The sequence below is a fragment of the Dreissena polymorpha genome, chromosome 1, assembly GCF_020536995.1.
Source record: "Dreissena polymorpha isolate Duluth1 chromosome 1, UMN_Dpol_1.0, whole genome shotgun sequence".
Classification (NCBI taxonomy): domain Eukaryota; kingdom Metazoa; phylum Mollusca; class Bivalvia; order Myida; family Dreissenidae; genus Dreissena; species Dreissena polymorpha.
Genome location: NC_068355.1, coordinates 144,627,211 through 144,647,279, shown reverse-complemented (window position 1 = coordinate 144,647,279; position 20,069 = coordinate 144,627,211). Strand labels below are relative to the sequence as shown.

Genomic DNA, 20,069 nt, shown 5'->3' with positions numbered 1-20,069 from the left:
TCACGAAAATACTACCTCTGGTTTATCTTTACGGCTAGCGTCAAGAAAAAAGGCCTTGGCAAACAGCGTAGACCCAGCATAATGCGGCGTCTCATCAGGGTCTGCGCTGTTTGCTTAAAGGAATTTCTGTATGAAATAAAATAAATGTACTAGAAATCCCTAATTTTGGAAATAAATTGATTCAATTTAGAAGGATGGGAGAGTCCACTAGGCATAAATGGGTAAATCACATTACCAGCATCTATAATATTTACGGCGTAGCATTTGTTCATTGTAGATAAACGATCAGCAATAAACATTAGAGTCGCGTTCTGAGAAAACTGGGCATGCTGCATGTGCGTAAAATGTAGCCCCAGATTAGCCTGTGCAGTCCGCACAGGCTAATCAGGGACGACACTTTCCGCCTAAACTTGATTTTCGGTAGGGAGGGACACCCTTGAAACTAAAAATACCATAAAAGCGAAAAGTGTCGTCCCTGATTAGCCTGTGCGGACACAAGCTAATATGGGACGACACTTTAAGCACATGCTTTATGCCCAGTTTTCTCAGAACGCGACACATTTTTTGTCAAGAGATTCACTAGTTGATTGTTTTAGTTTGCAGCACTACTTGATAGAATGCTCTTCAACTGAAGTACTTTCAAATATTCGTTTCACTTGAAAACAATTCAGTGAACATTCATTGTGAAGGCATGAATAAAGTATGTGTGTGACCAGATGACATTAAGGCTAGAACGAAAACAATGTGCTTATACAAATAGAGCACTCGAATAAATCGCATATGATCGCATAACGTACGCACAAACATATAATAATTAACCCATTTATGCCCAGCGTCTAGAAAAAAGGCCTTAGCAAACAGCGTGGATCCAGATGAGACGCCGTATGATGCGGCGTCTCATCAGGGTCTGCGCTGTTTGCTTAAATGAATTTCTGTAAGAAATATTCTAAATATAGAAAGAAATATACTAGACATCCCTAATTTTTGAAATATATTCATCCAATTTAGAAGGATGGGAGAGTCCACTAGACATAAATGGGTTAATAGATTAATATTTATTTGGTAGTGGTCACTGTAACGGCAATAGTGTATTGAATGTACCGTAGGGGCGTAATTGTTTGTGAATGTATTTTAATGAATGGTATGATATTAAGTTACTTGTTAATTATAATGAAATCTATACATGTCACATCATATATACATAGATACATAGTACTTGATCACGCTCTATAAGTCATCGAGAAATAATGTAAATTAAAGTCATGCACAAACGAGCATGAAGACAGTATGCAATATTGCAATGGTTCATATTCATTAATGGGAAGACTTAAGCAATTATGGAGATTGTGTCAGTCATTATGAAATCGGGTGTATTGATATTTATTTAATTTCATTTAGGATACTCGTATAATAACTTTTAATAGTATGAATATAATAGTATATTGTTAGCTTTCGGTATAATTACATTAAGGAGGTACAAGAAGATATGAATAAGTAACTTTTCAGGTTGAAAGGTCAAAGTAATTAATAAGTTTATGATTGGTACTAAGTTATAATTTTCCGTGCATTCATTCTGCCAAAATATACCGACTTATGAAAAAGATTTTACTGTTCTTTTGTTCGTGAAGATATCACTCATTTGGTTTTCAGTTAAATCATGGAAATATGTTTTTGTTTTCGTATTTTCAGTGTCATTATTTGCTCTGGCACGCATTTAAAATTGAGAAAAATTTATTTATAAAAATATCAATCTGTTTAAAAAATTACTTAAGTATGTGAACGCCACAACCATTTCAATGTGTACTTAAAATGATTAAATTACCGTAATTGCAGAAGGCATTTGCGTTGCACATTCTAGCATTCTGCCGCATGAGCGCATTGACATACGGCTTCTCTGTCTCGACTGACGGCGCGTTCTTTAGCTATCACGATCATGGCGATAAATTGCAGCATATCGGGTCTACGAGTGGAAACTGTGGACTTATTAACTAAACAGTCTTCTTCCATGTCAAAAAGCGTGCGATTAAAACCCGATCAGGAGCGGCAATTGGTACGATGAACAGTTATGACGGAGAAAAGCAAATGTGCAACCAGTCAACAACCTTCGAAACAAATATTCTGGCGCCGATGTGTCCGACAGCAGTCTCCACAGGTCAGAGTGACCCTATAAACAAGCGTGCCACGTGTCCACGGGACTTTGTCGTTGACCATGACCCCGAACGTTTTCCAGCAACAATATTAAAAGCCAGATCGCCGTGTACTACGTGTATAGGAACCGATGTGTACGAGTGCAACACAATAATCAAAGCGCTGAAGGCACTGAAGTTGTTCACTGTTGGCGTCCTTAATTTGCTTGTGCGCATTGCACAGGCTAATCAGTGTGCACATGCTAATCTTATTTGACGCGCATTAAGCCCCGTTTTCCCTGAAAGCAGCCAATGTGTACAGATTTTAATGATAAACACTAGGCTGGCCAATGTCCTCTTACAAGCTGGTATATACACTCACTGCTAGAGGGTATATAAACTCACTGCTAGAGCAGAATTATTTGTCGTCTGCTGCAGACAGGCAGCGATAATCCTCCCTATTAGAGTGAGTTGTGGTTCTTACCGCACTTAAGGCTTCTAAACACATACTGATTTGCAAAATATGCTCTGTAAATTTAGCTGGCCGCTTACGCGATCAAATACCTTTTTTTTAAGACGAAGCTACGGAATCCGGATAGTGCCATCTATAATATCGCCCTTCTGTCATCAAGGTCGACACACGACACACGAAGCTATACACGGTATTTTGCGCGACAGTCGCGGCTACGCACGATATTTTGGGCAACAGTCGCGGCGACGCACGATATTTTGCGCGATACACGAAGCGACGCGCGAAAATGAATCACGAAATATCGCCCTTGTGTAGGTAGCCCAAAAGGCGATTTATCGTGTTAAATATATCGTGCGTTGCCGCGACTGTCGCGCAAAATATCGTGTGTCGTTTCGTGTGTCATGTCTCCCGTTCAAAGGGCGACGCACGAAACACGAAGCGACGCACGATATTTTGCGCGACAGTCGCGGCGACGCACGATATTTTATTATTCAAATATCGGCCATATTATCAGAATCTAGTGTATCGCGGTCTAATTTCAGACAGTGACACAAGCACGAAGCGACACTCGATACTTTGCGCGACAGTCGCGGCGACGCACGATATTTTATTATTCAAATATCACCCATATTATCAGAATCTAGTGTATCGCAGTCTAATTTCAGACCGTGACACACGCACGAAGCGACACTCGATATTTTGCGCGACAGTCGCGGCGACACGCAATATTTGTACTGTTCAAATATCGCTGTAATAATATCGCCTGTCGACTGTCGCGTTTTCAAAAAAAAATAGAATGCGACAGTCGCCCTTTTATATGCGATATCTCGCCCTTTGAGCACGACCGTCTCACTTTACGAACGCGACCGTCGCCCTTTATGAACGCGACCGTCGCCCTTTTGTAGGCGATATCTCGCATATAGGTATCGTTGCAGGAAATTAAAATGAAATATATAGTGCCGAAAAAAATAAAAACGAGCATTTTGATTCTCGTTTAATCTAAGTTATCACATTCTTTTAATGATAACAATCTACTAATTGACATTATGGTGAATCCTTAACGTGTTGTTATTTTCAGACGATTCCTCATTTTTTGTTACCATACCACATCTTGCGTTGAAATTTTGGCTATTGCTTTATGCAACACTGATTTTGTATGGGCTAACTTTATTTAACGAAATATTTTTCGAAATATCCGTTGGTTTTGAGTATTTATATTTCTTTAAAGTATTAAAGGGATCTTTTCACGTTTTGGTAAATTGACAAACTTGAAAAAAGTTGTTTCAGATTCGCAAATTTTCGTTTTAGTTATGATATTTGTGAGGAAACAGTATTACTGAACATTTACCGTGGTCTAATATAGCCTTTATATGCATCTTTTGGCGATTTATTTGAAAAGGCCCATTTAAGTGATTCGTGTGAATAATCTATCTGCAAGACGTATAAGCCCATCAGTTTATAATTACAAAGGCTACGGCATCGAGGAACAAAACAAAAACACTATCGGATTATTATTCAACAGATGTGTAGAAATCCCCGTAATAAAAGAGGTTCACCGAAAGCATCCGCAATACCCGTCCATTTGGCTTATTAAACTTAATGAGTCGTATAATATGTTTAAAAGCCCATAAACAATCAAAATGAACAAATATTTCGTACAATATTTCGAAAAAAAAGTTTACACATACTGTAAAAAATCAATGTTCCTTATAGCAAGAGCCAAAATTTCAACGCTAGGTGTGGTTTGCTAACATAGATTTTAACAAAATACAACATGCTCTTTTTTGCGGGACAAAATGTTGAACACATGTTCATGTACCAAGTTAGTGTTCGTGTGTCATATGAAAAGATGAAAAGATGAAAAAAAACGAGCATTTTGTATCTCGTTCAGTCTATGTGCTAAAAGTTTGGTTATTGCTATAAGGAAAAGTGTATTTTTAATGGGTTAACTTTGTGTGACTAAATATTTCGAAAAAAATGTTCTTTTATTTTGAGTTTTATGATGCGGTTATAGTACACGACGGGGTAATGTCGACCGGGTACAAAACCCCAGATATGACAGCATTTAGGATGTTTTACAACCCTTTAAACACTGATAAAAGTTGTATCTATTATCGGTAATTAAGTGTGCACATGCAAAACCAATAATATCGAAAATCCTCCCCCATTTAAAATGTGTGATCGCGTTTCTAGTAACAAAGCAACACTTCCACAGTTCTATGTATCAATATCATCTGTGAGCTCTCGGTTAGTTAAGTGTTTGATACACGCGGTTCTCGACTAGGCGACCCGGGTTCAATCCCTGCTCAAGAATCACCCGGAAGCGTGTGAGTTTGTTTGGTGGTCACCATGTCGTCCAGGTGAGGCTTCCTTGGGGAACTCCGGCTTCCCCCGACAACACAGGACTGCACCAAAACTAACAAGAATATCTGTGAAACTGATGGATGCTCCCCGATGATGCGCTTTGTCAATCTATGTGTTAATAACCACCTAAAAATATATATATTATTAGCTTCGGTGACCTCGACCTTGACCCCAGTGACCTCAAACCTTATAAAAAGTGAGAGGTCCATGCAAGGTACCTTCATGCCAAATATGAAAGAGATCGGTAAAGTATTGAAGGTGCTATGATAAACTGTTACAAAAGCGTGACGGAAAATCTAGTATTAGCCTCGGTGACCTTGACCCCAGTGACCTCAAACCTCATCAAAAGGTAGGGGTCCATGCAAGGTACCTACATGGCAAATATGTAAGAGATCGGTAATGTATTGAAGGCCCTATGAGAAACTGTAAGAAAACCGTGACGAAAAATCTATTATTAGCCTCGGTGACCTTGAGCCCAGTGGCCTCAAACCTTATCAAAAGGTAGGGGTCCATGCAAGGTACATACATGCCAAAAATGAAAGAGATCGGTAAAGTATTGAGGGTGCTATGAGAAACTGTAACAAACGTGTGACGGAAAAATCTAATATTAGCCTCGGTGACATTGACCTTGACCCCAGTGACCTAAAACTTCATCAAAAGGTAGAGGTCTATGCAAGGTACGTACATGCCAAATACGAAAGAGATTGGTAAAGAAATGAGGTGCTATGAGAAACTGTAACAAAAGTGTGACGGAAAAATCTATTATTAGCCTCGGTGACCTTGACCTTGACCTCAGTGACCTCAAACCTCATCAAAAGGTAGAGGTCCATGCAAGGTACCTACATGCCAAATATGAAAGAGATTGGTAAAGTATTGAAGACGCTATGAGAATTGGTAACAAAAGTGTGACGGAAGTAAGAAAGTAAGGAAGTAAGGAAGTATGGAAGTAAGGAAGGAATGACAAACTGGCAACTATATGCTCCGCCGAAATTTTATTTCGGGGAGCATACAAATCTTTCAGTTACAACTAGAAATACATGTAGCTTGCTATGGGAGCTATAATTGAAAATTCGTTTCCATCTTTCGTCAGTCTATTTAGTAAATTAAAGTGCGCGCGGAAACACCTCATAAATTTCGATATACACATACACACGATGTAGATTGTGTCATTTGTTGCTGTCTGTAGGGCTTGTCGAACTGTGACGCCTTCGTCGAACCGCAAAACGGGTGTGATAATGCAACAGAAAACAAGTCAGCTACACATATCTTTGTGAAGAGATATGAAAAAGCTTCTCACCCATAACGTACGGTTGTGCTTCACATTGACATTACACATTGTGTAACTCAATATTCCACTGATTTACGTTTTTCACGGTATCCATCAGTTGCACGTTGTCAACGGTTACACTCGAGAAGCTTAGACTGGACACCAATCTGACCTTTTTTGTCAAACAGTCCAATGTACGAGATCGTAATAACATAATTACAATTCTATCATATAAGCGTGCATATATATTATATACTTAATGTTGATTTAATAGCATCACTTTATATTTGCTGTATATTCATGCATAAACAAATAATTAAGCAATAAAGAGATAGTTTTTGCTTGGATTCTGTTGAAAGGACTTTTAACAAGTATAGGTTATTTAGTCGTAGAATTTAGACGAAGAGGCAATCTTAAAATAGCGTATGTACGGACGGTTTCAGAAATAGATCGATTTTAGCAAAGTTCTTTTATTGAAGCTCATCTTTAATACGAAATAATTTTGAAAGTGATACAAACACGAGACAATGCGTTTTTTCTAGAAAAACTGATCGTTTATAAAAATACGGTATTAAAGTTCTCAATCGGTACAGTTTGGTTTTGTTTATGCGATTGAAGAAATATGTATTTTTGCTTGGGACATTTCCTAAGAGGGAATTAAAGTTAAAACTAGTTGCGATTCTAATTGAAACATAAGGCAATGACAACGCTCTATCGAGGCCGTCCACCTTTACGTAAAATTAAGTATCGAATTTAAGAAATTTCTTAAATAACTACAAACAATAATCGGTTGTAAGTTAAAGAAACTACCAACAATTCTCGGTGGTAATTTAAAGAATAAGGCAAAAACCCATCACACTGAAAGAAGAACACGGTCCCAGTCTTCTACATCAAGAACATTTCCCATTAATGCACGTTTAATTCGTGCACTTGGGCGGGAAACGTTGCAATATAAAGGATTCAGTCAAATATTGTTAGTTAGTTTCGACAATCAAGGTGTCTACAATGAACGTGACAATAGCATGTTTGATGTTGATTGTGGGTAAGAAATTCTTCTTATTTAGCATTAAATTATTTCATAACTCTCGCATCGTGCTGCACGTTTAATATTTGGCTTTTATAAGATTATTTCAGTATCTTCTTAATTACGTTTTGAAGATAATGTTCATGTTTTGCATTTCTATGGAAGAGTCAATCTGCCTTTACATGAATGATGCTTAAGGTTCATGTAAAGTGTAAAAAGGCGTATTCTTCACATAGAAATACTTCAATAAATATTATGGCAATAAATTCAATTTATAAGTCAATAGCCTCGTAAACACTTGTAGAACATATAAGAAAATGCTAATAAAAAAGATATGATGCAAAATGTTGCTTTTGAAGAAATATACAGCGCATGCATGAAATTATCAAAATAACAAACAGAGTTAAATTGAACAAATTCCTTTGGTCAAAATATTGTATACACTTAATGTTAGGTACTACAAATGAAAAGTCCACACAACACACACCAACAATCCTAAAATAAGGAAAAGAAAAACATAAAAAAAATGTCAAAAGTTAACACAATAATTGGGAACTACTTTAAGTATGGTGGACTTACCAGTGAACCTTCATTTTCAAAATTACTTATTTACTCGCAATACAGTACTCATTATAGTCACAAAATGACATAATTACAAAAAATAAACTATATTACCAATAGGGAAAACACTTTGATTGTTCATTTGAAATATATAGGACTAGGAAAGACGACTAATTGGCTACCTTAAAACAAATTACAACATGTTTATGTCACATCTCGAACTCCATACACGTTAGTTAAACATGTGGGGCATAAAACATCCGGTTTCAAGGAAGTCGACATAACAATATTTCAATTAACGATCTAGGCATAATATTTGTGGGATCGGAAAAATGAATTATACAAATGTTGGGCACACGCACATATTAAACCATCTGAACACTTACATTTCTATAAAAACCTTGTCATCGATGAAAAAGTGCATTTGTTATTGTCTTGTCATGTTTACTTGTTCAGGAAGCCATTATTTGCCGGAAGTATATTCGAAAAATATTTCGTTTTTTCGTTTCAAAATCGATCATTGATAAATTATTCACGATCAGTTTGTTCTAAAATTTGTATAATTTGTTTATGAGGTAATTTCAAGTTATGTTATAAAGTAAATATTTAATATAAGCAATATTTAACAAATTCGCAAATACGAATCAATACACATTTCTGACCAAGATGGACGACCGATGAAATTAAATCGGGAGGAGAGTCAATTATATCAAGATTTTTTTCAAATAGTGCGTTTCAAGTAAGTGTCATTGTTATGGAGATATTATGAAAATGATATATTTTAATTAATTTTATTTTATAAGATCATAACTCTTATTGTTCGCATGCTATGCGCGCAGAAAGTTAGTATTTTTCCAAAATCTATAAATAGCGACTCATGGCATTGACATGTTCATTTTGAAATACGCATAGTGTCTTTGTGGGGCTGTATTGACGCAATTCAATGCTCGGAGTACCTTACATATAACTTGCATATACTGTTGGTGTTTTTATTTGGTGCATTTGTGTTTTTTTAATGAAATTGAGAATTTGCCATACCTTGCAATATTTTTGATAATTACATTATTACTACCATTTGTGAGTGTTTTTTTTTTAATTGTGTACATATATGGAATAAAAATGTGATTATTGCAACCATATGTAAATTTCATTAACTTATTTTGGGTATAACTGATCATTTTTATATTTTAAAATTCCATCTAAATGGGGTCATTTTGGGACTTTACATGAACCTTAATGTCATTCTTGTGCTTTTTACCTGCATTTGCATTAATTAACAAGAAGTAATTTTTTTTATAGAATATGCTTTTAAAACCATTTATCTTTCATGCTTGATGGTGCTGTTTTGGCCTTTATTCTTTTCTTGTTATTGATATGTGTTTGCAAACGTTTTGTTGCTTATCGGATCTTCGAAATGTGTATTCACACTACATTTCACTATTTCTTTGTGTTTGCCAAGTGTCAATCTAGTGTATATGGTTACCCCCACGAGATAAAATGATTATACATTAACGGCATATACAACAAGGAATGAAGGATACTTCTATGAGCCACCATGTTGTGTGATGTAGTTGCGGTATGTTATAACAAATATACTTGTGCAATAGTTATATTTTATGCATTTATAATACTTTAAACACAAGCATTTGAAGCTCATTGTTAAACAGTCTTTTGCCTTATTTAAAATTTAAATTAAGAACAAACGCATTGAAAAAACATCCACGGTTTTACTGTAATCCAAATGTAAAGTTTCACATTAACTATGTTGTGGATATATGAATATTCATGTGGTACGATGGTTTGCAAAAATACAAACTCTTTTGGTCCTTGGTGAATTATTTACAACTGCAGGGTAGACAAGTTATTGAAGTGTTTAATGTAAATCGTCGTGGCATGATGCTTAAACTATTTGTATGAAGACTGCATGGTGCATAATTGATACTTTTTCATGGTCCTTTAAAACATATATTCGTACATCTGACCCTCGTGTTTTCGACAGGGTCGGTGAGTGTTATCGCTTCACACAGCAAGAACACAGCGGATGCCATGGACGAACTCCAGGCACGCGGTAAGGCTCTTCCGGTTGTCAACAGGGCAGAGCGCTACCGTCAATTTAAACTGGATAGGTAACATTTAACGTTTAAATTGTTACAACTGATTTTGGTATGTCCATTACGGACAGTTTCAATGGAAGCTTTTTTCTTAATTTTGTTTGCCAATACCTTTAACTTGTATTGTGAAACTAGGAAAAGTACGTTTTTCTCAAAGCTTTAAGCTGTATAGTAGCCGCCATGGCATTTTCAATTGTTTTGTTATTTTTATATGTAAGAATACATAGTTTATGTCAACACCTAAATTTGTAAAAATATAATTGTACAATACAATTTAAACTTTTGTATTGATGGCTTATACAACACTGATTACTCAAACGTGATGTACTGGTACTGAATGTTTTTAAGTGTGTGTTTTTAATTTCAAGGATGAAACGTAACTGGTTTAAGAACGCTTTCAACACGGTCAAAAACGCGGTCGTGGGCACAGCTAACAAAGTTGGCAACGCTTTGTCCGGTGTCGGCAATTCGATGTCAGATTTCTTTTCCGGCGTCGGCAACACAGTGTCTGATTTCGCTTCGGGTGCCTACAAGAGCATTGCGGCGGCGTTATCCGGCACGGCTAACGATGTGAACGCTGCACTTGAGAGGCCACCATCTGATCAGGTGTCTCTATTAGCAAAAGCATACGATGCCGTTTCATCAAAGGTAAGACCGATTTTGATAAAATACATATATAAATATATTCCGGTTGAAGCTTAAATCATGAGAACCACTTATAACTCAGATGAAATGTTTATTTAAAAAAAAATTAAACATTTATATATTACTGAATACATAACTAAATTAATTTAGAAATCACTTCAATGGGGCGAGGTGTTTATGAAATGGGCAAACAAAAGTGACTAAATCATAGTGTTAAGCGGGCTATAAAACAACGTTATGGCGCTGCCTAAGAAATTCTTCATATGTCATCTATCGGTTTCACCGTAAGAGTTTACACTCCGTCCGTCATATCGGTCCGTCCATCTGCCTCCCTATCCGTTATATTGGATCTTTCGATTCTCAAAAATTAATAGCTAAATACTCTGAATACTTGATATATATATATAAAGTAAAGTACGATCATATTATGCAAATCGATTTTTTCAACAGAGATCAAAGGTTACTTTACAGATAAGTGTTGCATTAATCGTTCCAAAAATGTGTGTTCACTTACCCGATTGATAAGTTTGTTGGTGCCGAACTAAAAACTTTAATGTATTTCTAAGAGTTTTGGAACGTTTCTGACATAATAAAGCATGTGTATTAAAGGTCCGACCTACCTTGTGTTTGCTGAAACGGTACACTATACATGTGCACGTATAGACCCGCCTGTAACAGCGTTTTATTCAATATATAACCTTGCTCTGGGCCGTCTTTAAGATGCTACTGCTAATCTGGATGTATCATACAGTGCAATGTTGGTATCATGAACGGCAATTTATTAGCTCGACTACTATATATGAAATTTATATAGTGGAGCTATCCTAATCACCCCGGCGTCGGCGTTCCCGTTAGCGTTAGCGTAAGCGTGCAAATGTTAACGTTTGCGTACCACTCCAAATATTTTCATTGTTCCTTAACATATTGCTTTAATATTTTGCATACTTTACCAACATTACCCCAACCTATAAACAAGAGCAGACAACTGTATCAGCATTTTGTAAGAATTATGGCCCTTTTTATGCCCCCGGTAGGATGGCATATAGCAGTTGAACTGTATGTCAGTATGTGTTCGTCAGTCTGTCCGTCCGTCCGAAAAAAAAACTTTAACGTTGGCCATAACTTTTGCATTATTGAAGATAGAAACTTGATATTTGGCATGCATGTGTATCTCATGAAGCTGCACATTTTGAGCGGTGGAAGGTAAAGGTCATCCTTCAAGGTCAAAGGGAAAAAAATAAAAGCGGCGTTCTCATGAAGCTGCATTTTGAGTGGTGGAAGTTCAAGGTAAAGGTCATCCTTCAAGGTCAAAGGTAAAAAAATAATATTTTCAAGCGGCGTTCTCATAAAGCTGCACATTTTGAGTGGTGGAAGGTCAAGGTCATCCTTCAAGGTCAAAGGTAAAAAAAAAAATTCAAAGCGGCGCAATAGGGGGCATTGTGGTTCTGACGAACACATCTCTTGTTTCACTAAGAATTATGCAAATTCTATGTTAAAGTTTGCGTACCACCTCAAATATTTTCAATGTCCCTTGACATATTGCTTTCATATTTTGCAAGCTTCTTTACCTACATGACCCCAATCTAAAAACAAGAGCAGACAACTGTATCAAGCATTTTGTAAGATTTATGGCCCTTTCTCAATTTACAATATGCATATCACTTTAGTTACATTGCCATAACTTCTGTACATATGATCAGATTTTATTAATACTTTGACAAAACAACACTTACCTGAATACCACAATGGATTCCACCCAAACAATACCCCACGCCCTAACCCAGAATCCCTTCCCGTCCCCCCCCCCTTTTTCCCTTTTTTATTTATTTACTTTATTTTTGAATGACCGTCCAAACTTCCCACCCAAGCTTTTGCTATCAAACTTTAAATAAAATCTATTTAGTTTGTTTTATGTCTTTACAAATGTTCAATAGATTGTGGAAAATATACCTGAACTATTACCTTTACCTTATTGAATAATTTGAACAATTTCCCCATTACGTTGTACTGTCAAGCACTCAAATAGTCGAGCGCGCGCTGTCCTCTGACCGCTCTTGTTTTTTTATACAGGTCAAAATACCGTTCAGTGTCAGGCAAGTAGAGCGAAACTAAATATTGAAATAACGCGTAAATTTAAAGGCGATTAATAATGTAAATAGGTTTCCGCAAAAGGCTCGAAGTTACTCGAAAAGTACCAAAAATCACGAAACATTGGTACACATATTCAAAAGTAATAAGAAACTGGATGACTCCTTTTTTCCAACGTCGAAAGCCGGGTTACCGTCAATCAATAAAATTACACTCGAAGCTGTAATAAATAGCTCTACACGTGTAGCACATACAGAATGTGAATGGGTCGGGTTGTTTCAGCAAAGGTGAAGCGCCTGGTTGATGTAAAAAAGATGTAATACTAATGATGCAACTAATGATGATTGGATTTTAATTTAATTCGAAACAAGTACATGGCATTCATAATGCATAATGCGATTGAATATCTTTATTCAATAAATGTAATCAAATTGTACGGGACAATATTTTCTAACCCATCCTTAAAAAATATCCGCGCACATGACGGATTCAGAGATAAGCTCTGTCCTATACATGCAGCAAATTTTAACACAAAGCTTGTCCGACCCAAATGAGTTATTGTGTATCATTAACCAGGTTTTCCGAAGGAATTACGTCGATATCTCAAAGGTGAAGGTCACAATTTGAGTTCAAAGATCAAAAATTGCCATAAATGAGCTTGTCCGGGCCATTACTGTTATTCATTGTGAGATTTTAACATCATTTGGCACATGTGTTCACCATCATTGGACGGTGTGTCGCGCGAAAGAATTACGTCAATATCTCCAAGGTCAATGTCGCAACAACTTAAAGATTGATTTTGAAACAAGGGGGGGGGGGGTAACTATGTACATCGGTAACAATGCACATTTTGATTTTGAGTTGTCTTTCTTTAGCAGACCTTTTTCAAATTGAAATCAAGGTCGGCACGTGTAAAAATAGATTGAATTTTACACAAGGGGGGGGTGGGGGGGTGGGGGTTGGTAACAATGCACAATTTGAATTTTCTCCCTTTATCAGACTTTTGAAATGTTACTTTAATACACGCACGCACAACGCTTTGTATTAAAAAAGCAAACAGTTTAAACTTAAATAAATCAGTTCAGATCTAGAAGGATTTTTCTTTTGAATGCAGTGTCTACCGTTAACCCTCCTGGTGATGTAAACACAGCGAAGTTTGTTCGCCTTGAGCCTTTGTAACGTTGACTACACGCTGCTTATTGTCCTCTTTCTTTAATAGCTTCATGTGTAGTGATGGTGTTTTTTATGCCCCGGGAGGGTGGCATATAGCATAAATATCTGTCTGTCCGTCCGTTCGTCCGTCCGAAAACTTTAACATTGGCCATAACTTTTGCAATATTGAAGATAGCAACTTGATATTTGGCAGGCATGTGTATCTCATGGACCTGCACATTTTCAGTGGTGAAAGGTCAAGGTCATCCTTTAAGGTAAAAAGTCAAAAAATACAATCCAAGGGAAGTAATAAGCTTTAAAGGGGAGATAATTTCTAAACCTGCCAAATGATATATTGAATTTTTTTTCAAAGCGGTGCAATAGGGGGCATTGTGTTTCTGACAAACACATCTCTTGTTATTACAGGTTACGGAGCTGAAAGCCATCGTAGCCTCCAAGACAGGGCCGGCCAAAGAGGCAGCAGTTAAGCTTCTGAACTTGGCAACAGCTCAGCTCGATGACATAAGCAGTAAATTTTGGACTGCTTGGAATGCTCAGAGGCGTAAATGAGAAATCTGGAAATAAGGGTCGGTCGTTCACAGACGTCTGCGTGACAGTGGCGCGAAATGGAAACATATGAATTGTGGTCCTAGTTTCCTCTTGTACACTCACAGACTTTATTACAAGTTAAAATGCATGATTTTGTCCTAAATTGTTTCTCGTATACGAATGCCTTTCAATTAACCAATTTTTGTACACGTCCTCTGATGGTCTATTGCCACTGCTTGGAATGCTCTTGTTCATATGTATTGTTGAAACTATTGTTATGCCCTTGTAATGGTGGCATATTGCAGTCGCAGTGGCTGTCCGTCTGTCCTTCTATCCGTCTGTCCTTCTGTCCGTCTGTCCGTCCGGCATAACGTTTCCCGGAAGTTTTTTTTACGCAAAGCTTTAAAGATATAAATACTGATAATTTGATATGTTATTCTACCTACATTACCTACGTTATAAAGTGTAAAATTCGTTCGACTCCGTTGACTCCGTTGACTTTTGACTGATCTTAATATTTGCCAAGGGAAGCATCTTATTTATCATTTGGCAGGTACAAGGTACATCTTTGACGAGGGAGGTAATATTTTTGAAGGCATATCATCCAAGGTAGGAGCTAATATTCATAGACAGTAAAATTCATGGAAATATATTAATATAACAGTTTCCGGATATCTTTTACGCAATGCTTTCATATATTGAGCTCATTTTATGACCCCGGTAGGGTGGAATATACAATTTGACCCATCTGTCCGTCCGTCCGTCCGAAAACTTAACATTGGCCATAACTTTTCCAACATTGAAGATAACAAGTTGCTATTTGGCATGCATGTGTATGCATGTGTATCTCATGGAGTTGTGCATTTTGAGTGGTGAAAGGTCAAGGTCATCCTTCAGGGTCAAAGGTAAAAAAACAAATCCAAAGGAAGTAAGAAGCTTTAAAGGGAGAATTTCTATTTGTCATTTGGCAGGTACAGATCAGTTTTACAAGCGAAGCGATATTTTTCAAAGGATATAATCAAAACCAAATATAAATAAATCAAAGCGGCGCAGTAGGGGGCGTTGTGTTTCTGACAAACACATCTTTGGTCCATATATTTTTGGCTAAATTTCATAGCCTTGTTGTTTTTTTTTCTCTTAAGATATTTACCGTGCGGTTCGTAAGCGATGTAGGGGGGATTTTGTCGCACTCTTGTGTTTTTTGTTAAAATTATGTAAAATGACTTGTTTTTTCATCTGATGTTATTATTGTTCTTGTGGGTGTTTGTTTACTATAAAATGTTTATTCTTGTTCAATGAATAAATCATGTATGCACCTTATATTGTTGTTAATCGGGAAACCACAGCTTTGCAAAACATCTACTCAGAATATAGAAACAACGATAGAGCTATTTTATCCACAATTTAGTTTTATTCAAATGACAATGCGTTCGGTATTAATAGGTTTAAACCACATGCACACTCCATTGAACTCCGTTGATAATCGTACCGGAGTCTAAATTGATTTTATAATTTAAACATCGTGCATGATTGATCGAGATCCGTTCTAATTCATTCACGTACAGAAGTCAGTTCTTGTCCACTTGATAGCATACACTTGGAGACGTTTCTAACGCAACGCGTATTCAAATCAATAAAATCCCTTGTTTTAGAACGGATTTGTTTAAATTTGGATATAACAAATTAAAAGCATATATGAAAAAGTAAAATTCTCACAATCGCACATCGTAAAATAAACATGTGAAAGAAAAACGCATCAACTTACACGTCTAAATGGCCGACCGGTTTGCAACATTGCGCTCATGAATATTCATACGAGCCATATTGTTTTTCTAATTCATGTTCTGTTTTCCTGATTGTGAAAACCCACCGAGAATGATAAAAATTGAAATGAAATAGGAATTATATAACGCTTAACTAAACTTAATGACTTTTAGAACGCATCATTTTTTAAACTTGAATATCTCGGTTATGAGTAAATATTTTGATTTAAAAAATATACATGTTATAATTTGAAAACAGTATTTGCAAACAAACTATAAAATCATTCATCCGTGACGATCGGATGCTTCATCAAGTGGGGGAATGGTCGCCTGCAACATGCCGATTACGCTTCTAAAATTTTATACGAGACATAATGATTGTTTAACTATTTTTTATGTTTTTTCTGGTGTTTAAACCCAATTAAACTGTTGAAATTGAAAATAGTTATCATATCGCGTTTCACCATTTTCACGTGCACAAAGATGAAACCACACTAACCCCATTTTGATTTAAAACTACCTTAAATCGAGCCGGAACCAGTTTCATTTGCTTGCCAAGCCTTCAAAAAGTCAGACGTGCAGGATATTTCCCATGCTTTCGTATTTCCTAATATCTTAATTTACTTATTTTAATGATAGCCGACAATGAATGAATGTTGTGTTACACCAATCTTATGGCATGTGATTTGAAAATATTAAACAAGTGTAGGCTTCGCCGGTAACTTCAGATTTAATGGACTTTTTTCAGAAATATTTGCCATTCCACAATACGTATTGTCACCGAATAACTCATTTCAAACGTATGATTAATCGCACCATCATGCAAACACATCAGCCTGAAAGGAGAAATAAGTTTCGAGAGACGTATGATGCCGTATATTTAAATGAAAGTGTTTCATTAACCGCAATGTCAATGGGGGCTGACGAGGTATAAGCGTAGTCCCTTTCGCTACGAAGTCGGGTATATGTTTTTCTACGAAAACATTGTGTACCTACACATGACATCAAAGAACGGATTAGTGGAAATTTGTGTTTAAAACGGGTAAGATTATGCTTTTGTAATAACAAAACTCTGAATTAAAGCACAATGACATTTCATAGGTCTGTTACATCAAATTATGATTCAACAGGTGTCTGGTTTATGCGTTAAACAATAAATATACCGCTGATTTATCAAACCGAAGTACAGTTTTATTTTACAAAAATGCAATTAAGGTTTACAACTTTGTTTAAATGACACAATTTTACAATTTCCATATTGATGTATGTATCGTTAAGTCACTGGTGTGTTCAGAAATGTGTAGGGTGACCCAGTTATCAGAAATAAAGGCTAAATAGTATTATGTATGATCATGTCTCTGATAGTATACGTATATATATGCCTCGCTACGACAACGCTTTAGCGTGTATGCGTTTCCTCACCTAGGACGTAATGGTTATCTCTCAAAGGCGAAATAAAGAAAATGTGTGTTTATTAGCATAGGTGCAACGCACCTATGCTTAAGGTATAAGCTACATTTCGAAAACCGACATGGAATGGTTGACCATTATAAAGCCTTACCTGATCAAAAATCAGACGAAATATCTATTTAATATAGTATATGGTAATTCTTACAAAAAATTTTGAAACGTTTTTCTAACGTTTTCTTCCAAGAATATTGCTGACACCGTTTTTAGAGAATTTTTCTAAGACCGTTTTACGTGAAAAAAACTTAGAAACTAAAACAAATTTCGTTCGTAAAACAATTCTGTTCTTGTTGATAGCGACCTCACACCTAATTTCTATTTCCTTTGTTTACTTTCTGTCTATAATTAATGTAGATACATAATGAAATTTCACACTTAAATCTGACAAGGGAAATTTGGCAGCGTTGCGTGTATAAGAGCTAATTTCAGCAAGAGACACGACCGTTCTGTGAGAGGTCAAATGTTTACATAACTGAATTCATAAGGCCCTGGTTTAAGGATATGTAACATTTCATCGGTTAATTATAAATAGAAATTAACATATTCTCAGCAGGAAGTGGGGCATAAAGCACTTTTATTATTTGAAAATGTGTAAAAAATGGCGGAGTACGATGAATGTTTTCTGATTTATGACATGGATTCTGACCTGCCTTTCTATGGATTTGATGAAGTAGAGTTTGAAAGTAATAGAGATGTGTTAATTGAAGTTAAAATGATTTACTTTGAGCCAAAAATTAACGTTACGAGTAGAGCTAACGGTTTAAATGTGGCATCGGATTTAATGGATTCGCGCGAATTCTGGACGAGTGTTGTGTCTGTAAAATATTAAATGGAAAGCTGTAAATGTATCAAGTCGGAAAAGAAAACGGATGGTTGCATAATGGTATGCGTGAAATAATGTAATTCTACGTATTTATTTTCATAGTTATGTCATTTTGTAACCATTCACATTCGTCACTGTTTGGAATTCCCTTTTCTAAAAATAGACCATTTTGGTAGCAACAACAAGGGGGGCGACTCGTGATGTCAGAAATCGTTAAGGCTACAATATACTAAATAATGGAGTCATGAACAAATCATCATATTTTCCTCGAAGGCATGTTATACACTTTAGACTGTTGTTCTGATTTTATCGTTTGGAGATATTGATAGGGTAAGCATAGGTGTTCACTACTAAGTCCCTGAAGTAGGATAAAGTTGGAGATTAAAGTAAAAAATGGCACTGCAAAAGATTACAATCCACTAGAAACGGCTGAAAAAAGGTGCCAAAACAGTCGATTTTGATTTGAGTCGAATTCTTTTTTGGTTTGAACATGACATATCTTTTTTTGCTTAAATCGATTCAGCTAAGAATGCCCGTCAAGAAAATGAATGGTTATGGGGGTCTCTATGTGCAAAATGATTTTTTTATTTTCGCTCAAAGTTTTCGCTTTTACATCGAAACATATAAGGAAACTATTTAGTATATTTTGACCTAAACATTTACTTCAGCAGCAACTTCCCTGTTTCTTGCAACTATGCTTTCAGCGCCATAGGCGCTCTCGTTTAAATACAGAGTCATGGAGTGGCTTGATGTTTCCTTTGAGGAAGAGATAGTAACAACGACACAACATGATCCGAAGCGCACATTTGACATGGTAATGCACTTTATTATGATATAATTAAATTCACGACTAGGCCAAAGGAAACGATCAAAATCGAAAATCCATATATAAGACGACAGTTGAGAGTCGAGAACCTAATGTCGTCGGTCTCAATAAAAAATACGCATCTTCACCTTGTGACAAACCCTTATACGTTCTTTTGGATAGAGACCGACGATAGGTTTTTAGCATACGGTATTCTTATTCAAATAACATTCGATGCTCGTTATGTTATCTCGAAACTCTGCTCATGTCAAAGTAAATCCCATGTCCCAACTTCGATCCTTTTTTATCTCATACGGATTTTGATTTCTACATTTTATCTATCGACGCGATTTTCTTGAAAATCGGTTATCGCCAACTAATTTTGAGAATTTCATGTTCGTATACATGATTTTACCTGTAAAATCAACATCTGTAACAGCCGTAAGGTGTGGAAAGTAGGACCCCAATGGCACAAATCCGCAATTTCCTAATCAATGTATTGTTGTTAAGGCGTAGCAGTGGGTTTCTGTCACAGGTTATTGTTTACTGCGTACATGACGGCCGGTAAATTTACCTCGTGTTACAATGCGGTTAAGGTCCGGTCTCACTATGATGCCGGCGTAGCCCCGTTGTCGTTCCTCTCGCCTAACTCTTGCTTCCCAATGATCTCCAAATATCCTCGGTTGTCACTGCCGATCTTGGCGTTGAAGTCACCCATGAGAATGACGATGTTTTTCTTTGGTCTGTTGTTTATGATGGTTGACAATCTATTGTAAGTTGTCCTTCTCGTCCTCTGCTGTCGGGGCGCTGCACTGGATTACGTCCACGCTGATTCTATTCTTCTTTGTATGG

At 36.5% G+C, this 20,069-nt stretch overlaps 1 protein-coding gene across 2 annotated transcripts; it reads left to right on the top strand.

Moving 5' to 3' along the window:
- The first annotated feature begins 7,144 nt into the window (after positions 1 to 7,144).
- On the top strand, positions 7,145 to 15,679 carry LOC127854011 (uncharacterized). 2 transcript variants are annotated; one of them, XM_052388928.1, is made up of 5 exons: positions 7,159 to 7,271; positions 9,274 to 9,390; positions 9,814 to 9,940; positions 10,294 to 10,573; positions 14,237 to 15,679. In XM_052388928.1, exons 3-5 carry the CDS (start codon positions 9,861 to 9,863, stop codon positions 14,378 to 14,380), a joined length of 504 nt encoding a protein of 167 aa, XP_052244888.1. In that variant the 5' UTR covers positions 7,159 to 7,271; positions 9,274 to 9,390; positions 9,814 to 9,860; the 3' UTR covers positions 14,381 to 15,679. The 2 variants fall into 2 exon arrangements, with proteins under 2 accessions (XP_052244882.1, XP_052244888.1); XM_052388922.1 differs by lacking the exon at positions 9,274 to 9,390 and having other exon boundaries at positions 7,145 to 7,271.
- Positions 15,680 to 20,069: the final 4,390 nt, after the last annotated feature.

Coding starts and splice junctions, on each gene's coding strand:
- LOC127854011 (XM_052388922.1), top strand. CDS start 7,235: ATGAACGTGACAATAGCATGTTTGATGTTGATTGTGG. Junction 9,941..10,293: donor CGTCAATTTAAACTGGATAG/GTAACATTTAAC, acceptor TTTAATTTCAAG/GATGAAACGTAACTGGTTTA. Junction 10,574..14,236: donor ACGATGCCGTTTCATCAAAG/GTAAGACCGATT, acceptor TTGTTATTACAG/GTTACGGAGCTGAAAGCCAT.